General features: G+C 31.4%; 1 protein-coding gene across 1 annotated transcript in view; it reads left to right on the forward strand.

Moving 5' to 3' along the window:
- The window catches only part of LOC106471579 (E3 ubiquitin-protein ligase Su(dx)-like), a 36,251-nt gene that overhangs the window by 9,374 nt on the left and 20,338 nt on the right, over positions 1-6,539 (forward strand). Inside the window, exons 4-8 of the mRNA XM_022400197.1 lie at positions 440-564; positions 3,452-3,595; positions 3,900-4,211; positions 4,857-5,187; positions 5,654-5,749. Of these exons, the coding sequence (XP_022255905.1) occupies positions 440-564; positions 3,452-3,595; positions 3,900-4,211; positions 4,857-5,187; positions 5,654-5,749 (1,008 nt within the window). The remainder of the gene's footprint in view (positions 1-439; positions 565-3,451; positions 3,596-3,899; positions 4,212-4,856; positions 5,188-5,653; positions 5,750-6,539) is intronic.

Here is a 6,539-nt window from a genome sequence, read left to right on the forward strand (position 1 = left end):
CTCAGTATTGTGTAAAGTAACAGAAGCAGATTAAGTTGTAATGTTTGCTCTTATTTAAGGGACCATGAATGAGGGGGGGGGGAATAATCTGTTGCTTTTAAAATCTTTGTCTGAAACCACTTTTTATGTACGTGGCCATATGACAGTACGTTTATAAAGGATACAAATAAGTTCTGTAGCGTATTTGTACCTAAGGGGCAAGTGGAGTGGCTAAGATTGTTACATTAAATGCATTAAACTAAATTATATTTTATTCGTTAATCAACATTCATAGGATAAATCTATAACTTTAAATTGTAATCAGTTTTGTATTAATTTTTCACTATTATAAGTTCTTCACACACTTCTATATTTTGGTGAAAAACTAACCTCGTATTTACTGTTTCTCCTTTCTACAAAGAGAATCCTGTTCATGTACTTCTTGTTTATTTTTCTACAGGCTTGTGAATCCATATTCAAAATTGCATATTCGAGTGTTAAATCACAACTCTTTGATCAAGGATAGCCTTCTGGGGGATTGCTCACTAGATTTTTACAAGGTTCTCTCTCAGCACAATGGAAAATGTAAGTGTTCTTATCAAAATTTAATGTTGGCAATGTGTGAAAATGTAAGTGTTCTTGTCCAAGTTTAACATTGGCAATGTGTGAAAATGTAAGTGTTCTTGTCCAAGTTTAATGTTGGCAATGTGTAAACATGTAAGTGCTCTTGTCCAAGTTTTATGTCGGCAACATGTGGAAATGTAAGTGCTCTTGTCCAAGTTTAATGTTGGCAACGTGTAAAAATTTTAGTATTCTTGTCCAAAATGTTATTAGTGATTAATACAATCCACATAAAGTGTGTGAAACAAAGCATCAACTCCAAATGTTATTGGTTGTGGTCAAGTGACAAACATTTGTCACTCTGTAAAGAGTATGAGTAATAAAAGATTGAAAACTTTCCAAGTTTTAAGGCTAGTGTGAAGAATTTGATAAATATTTTTATGAATATAAAGCTTTCAACTGAGAAATAATTTTGCAAAATCATTAGTTTTTTTTATATGAATAAACACAAGTCCAGCTCAAACATGAAGATATGTTAGATAATGAAATAATAACATGACCAAAAGACATGTTAAACAATGAAATAAAAACATGTTAGACAATGAAATAAAAAACATGACCAAAAGACATGTTAGACAATGAAATAATAACATGACCAAAAGACATGTTAGACAATGAAATAATAACATGACCAAAATACATGTTAGACAATGAAATAATAACATGACCAAAAGACATGTTAGACAATGAAATAATAACATGACCAAAAGACATGTTAGACAATGAAATAATAACATGACCAAAAGACATGTTAGACAATGAAATAATAACATGACCAAAATACATGTTAGACAATGAAATAAAAAATGTGACCAAAAGACATGTTAGACAATGAAATAATAACATGACCAAAATACATGTTAGATAATGAAATAATAAAATGACCAAAAGACATGTTAGACAATGAAATAATAAAATGACCAAAAGACATGTTAGACAATGAAATAATAAAATGACCAAAAGACATGTTAGATAATGAAATAATAACATGACCAAAAGACATGTTAGATAATGAAATAATAACATGACCAAAAAGTGATTCAAAATATCACTACTAAAATTAATGTACATCCCAGTAAACAGATAGAAACTATCATACTTCTCTGTTGAGGTTATGTTATATAAATATATAAACATAAGTTTTTTATTAAGTAAGTGTGTTTCTGCTTTTGGGTGATTAAAGGTTAAAACTTTATCCAGGAGCCAAATCTGTTCCTTAACCTTCTCGCAAGGGGTAGGTCAGAGTGTGCATATCATGACCTTTTACAGAGTTACATTCCAAATTAAACTACTTTATTAACAATTAGATAATAATCTAAATTTTAATACACGTTTTAAGTTCTTAATTTTATAAGAAAGTACAATCCTTATTAATAAGAGAATCGTGACATTTGTTCTCTGGGTCTACCTCCCCCCCCCCTCTAATTTATTTACCACCTCTTCCTGAAGTATGAAATTTAACATAAATCACTCATTATAATATTGTTATTACTATATTACTATAAAATCAGACCCACATGCCACGCCCATCTTTCACGTTCTCTCTTTCACAAATTGCCAATAATTCTCTATGATGTTTTGTACTATATTATTTATAACCAATAGAAAGTATTGAATGACATATAATGTTACATTATTTTTAGTACAGAATATTGTCAATTTTGTTTTCAGTTTGAAGGTTCATCTTGTGATGTTCAGGGAATTGATTTAAGTCTCTCTCTTGTCTTACTTACAAAGTTAGTTAAATATAATAGTTTTAGGACATTGTTTGTTTTATATATGTTTTTATGCTATGTTCTTAGGAGCATTACTTAAGTAAATAAAAATTAAGTGTACTGGTACCAGCATTATAAAATAAAAGTAGGCTTAAGTTTCATTGGCACATGACTACAAAAAACAAGTCTAATGTTGGTACTATATTTCATGTTTTTCGTGCATATTTTATTATTTATTGTTATAAAAGTAATTAAAATGTAGAATTCAGAAACTTGTTAGGTTAGATTAAGTAAGATAGTGAAAAACATTTCTTCAAAGGGAACGTTCCTGAACACTTTATTCAATATGGTAACATGAGCTACGCGTTAGCCGAATGATTTACAACTTGTTTGGCAGCATTTTTATTTAGACACGGTTCAAACTCAATAAAATTAAGTACGAACAGATGTAGACTTTTACAATCTGCAGCCATTTTAGAAAGACAAAAAGGGTAATTTAGATTTATTTCATATTTTTTAATGCCGATTACAAGGTCGGTCATATTAACGGAGTTCGTACAGAGTAAGAGTAGAGAAAATAACAGATAAAATGTTAAGTGTTACTAAAAAAAAAAATTTAATAATTATTGAGAAGGTTTAAGAAGTTACGCAAATGAAAAGTCTTAGATGAAGAAAAATATTTTTCATCTTAGCATGACAATCACTTTGCACTTGGAGCAGTCAACATTTTGACTCCATATTTTCAAAGACAAATTTTTACTAAAAACACTTAATGGAAAAATCTTACGTTTTGTGTACTAAAGACTTGTAATGTTTACTGAAAGCTTGCCAAATTTCGTTAAGATATACCAATATTAAAAAGTTATAGTATCGAAACTCTGATGGTTACTTTATGGTTACAAGGTTGGTCAAATCGAACGATCCCATATGGAAAAAGTTAATTACTGGAACAATTATTCCATTAAAGGCAGATTCCAGCTTGCTAAAGGGATTTGCCATTTATAGTTTGTTTTTTATTCTTACTTTGACGTTCACATTACACGTTCTCTAAGCTTCAGATTTTTCTGTATTATTTGTATACTTTCAGTTCTTGAAATTAAACTTATTTAAAATACTTAAAACTGTTTTTAAACTAGTGGACAAGTTACCAATGCCCATGGAGCTTAATGTTGCTGGAAAGGTTGGACGAAGTTCAAGTTTTGTAGTTACAATTCTAGACGGAGTACAAATAGAGATGATTCGGTATCCTCCAAGGAACTTTTCAGATAGTTCTAATGCAAGTAAGTATTTGTGTTATGGTTGTTTTGCATAAATCTTTGTTCTCCTAACTTGTTTAATGGCAATGAATTAGGATTAATTCTATTTTTTGATGACTTAAGCTGTCACATTTTGAAATATTACACCATAACAAAAATGTATAAATTTTCTGGGAAAAGCAATTATGAAAGTTCGTCATAGAATTTTGAAGGTAAATAAGTATGTTGTTTGAAGTTTACTAATAATACAGAAGTGTAGTTCTTGTTTGTATACAGAATACGAATCCATCATGACTTTGTAGTTATCATTTATTACATTGTGTTATAGATGCTCAACCATCTGTAACGTTACAACTTAATGGAAGCCTTCCTCAGAGTGGAGCTCAGTCATCCAGCCCATCCACCAGTGGAGGAAACAGTCATTTAAGTCGGCAACATTCTGGGCCTCGCATCCGTCCCTGGAAACCGGTAGTTTTTAATCCAGTCTATACGGCAGCAAGAACCAATTCTTCCAATACAAGTTCAGACGGTACTTCTAGTACGTCAGACAACCTGAATAGACAGTCGAGAGATCCGAGACTACAGTCCTTACCTGCCTCTTTAACGAATTTTAATCTCTCAGGCCAGTCCAGTAGTGCAGGTAAGAAAAATATCTTGCATGTTATTGATGGAGTTCAGTCAAACTGGACTTTTGTTACTAGTGGTGTGCCCCAGGGGTCAGTACTTGTAATTTGACACAGTAACATGAGCTACATGTTTGCCAAGTGATTTGTAACTTGTGTGGTGGGATTATTAGTTAGATGTTGTTCACGTGTCAATAAAATTAAGTATAAATAAATGTATACTGTTATGAGCTTTAAGCTATTTAGGATAAACAGGTAAATGAGGTTTATTTCCTAATTTTTTATGGTGGTTATGAGGTTGGTCAAATTGACTGATTCCATATAGAGTTAGGATAGAGAAAATGACAAATAAAGTATTAAGGTTTTCTGAAAGAAAAAAAAACGTCTAATAATTATTTAGGAGATTCTAGAGATTACATAAATGAAATTTGACAATTTTCAATCCATATGCTCACAGAGAAATTTTTATTAATATTACCTAATTACAAAATCTGATTTTTTGTGTACAAAACACTTGTAATGTCTATTGATAGTCTGCGAAATTTCATGAATATACACTTACATTGTCAAAAGTTAGAATATGGCTAATCTCATGGTGACTCAAAAACTATCTGTAAACATTTTTTCCATGTATTTGTTATGAATGTGTCCTTCTCACACAGATGTAGAAGCTATGGCTGTTCCTGGTCCTCAAGTTCCTACTGGTGTCACTATTAGTAACACTGGGTTTCTACAGACACCTTACAGTGGACTACACTCAGGGACCGTATATAATCCTTTAAGGTCTCTCCCTTCTGTCAGTAGTTCCCCTTTATATTCTAATATTGTTACTGTACCACCCAGTACCACAGCTGTGACAACTTTAAGTACGTCAAGAAGTGAAAGCTCTTCCCCCACTGCTCCAAACTCTCAACCCGACGGTCCGACTGGCCAGCATGGTAACTGCGGTCAGGCAGCAGCAGCAGGAGTTGAAGGAGAACCTTTGCCATCAGGGTAAACTTGTCATTTAATTCAGTAATAAATTTAATGTAGACAGTATCAGAACTCTGTGTCTTTCAACATAATTAATTAATGTTTCATTGTTTAAAAAAAGAATTAAATTGTTCAGTAATGATATATCCTTTATATATTTTTAACCTTATATTTTGTGATCACAAACGTATTTGTTGTAATCTTTTTTTTAAGTAATCAGTTCATTAAGAATTAGTAATTTTTTAGCATGGTTTGTACTTAATATTCTTAACAAATTTTATACCCCTTATATGTGGAAAATGTATTTTTTTTATAAATTATTGTCAATCTATATATTTGAATGTGTAAAAAAATTTTACTATAAATTTGTGATTTTTTTTTATCAGAGCATAAACTTATAAAAAAACAAAAAAAACATTCACCTTCACATCATAGTATAAATTTATATTTTTACAAGTTTTAAATTTGTTAACTTGTTTGTTTTCAGCTGGGAAGTAAGGTTTGATCAGTATGGACGCAAATATTATGTGGATCATAATACACGAAGCACAACGTGGGAAAGACCCCAGCCTCTACCCACAGGGTAAAGTGTCTTTACTTTAAATTGAATTGTTGCAGGTTATCCCTCCTTAAATATCAGGTCTAATTTTGTGAGGTGTAGTAGAGATAGCAGGACTTTGCTTATTGATTCTCTGGAATTATGAATTGAGAAACTGTTTGTATCTAAATGCTTTGTATAAATTACAGTACAGGAGAATTTTAAAAGAAACTGCACATATACAGACAAAGCTGGTTATGGGCCCAGGCCAGATGGGAAATGTAGGCCCCCTTCTCAAACTGCTCATTCAGTATTTTTGTAATCAGTGCTAAATACATATGATTCATGTATGGGTATATACATGTACATGTAGTGTACGTGATGTATTTACAAGTAACAGAAACAAATAAAAGAACTAGAATGATTTATAAAAAAGGTAATGGCGAGCAATTTTATTCAAAATGTATGTAAGACAGTTGAGTACAGTACTGTAATAAGAAGCAGTAAATACAATAGTACATTTGTGTTTATTCTGTATTCGGAAGTCGGCCCCCTCAAAATCGTAGGCCCATGCCAACTGCCCCCCTGTTCTGGCCTGCACGTATATGTGTGTGTGTGTGTTCTTATAGATATCCTGATTCAGAAACTAGTACGAATTTCTTCTGAAAGCTATTATATCTTTCTCAAAATTTTGTTAATAGAATTGAATAAAAAATACTGAGTAGCCTCATTCAGCCTCTAGTGTGATTTTGTTCAGTAAGCTGTAACTTTTTACAAAAAAAGTAGCACCCTTGTCTAAAGTTTCTGGTTTAAATTTTTTTTTTTTTTTTTTTGT

The sequence above is a fragment of the Limulus polyphemus genome, unplaced genomic scaffold, assembly GCF_000517525.1.
Source record: "Limulus polyphemus unplaced genomic scaffold, Limulus_polyphemus-2.1.2 Scaffold4712, whole genome shotgun sequence".
Classification (NCBI taxonomy): Eukaryota; Metazoa; Arthropoda; class Merostomata; order Xiphosura; family Limulidae; genus Limulus; species Limulus polyphemus.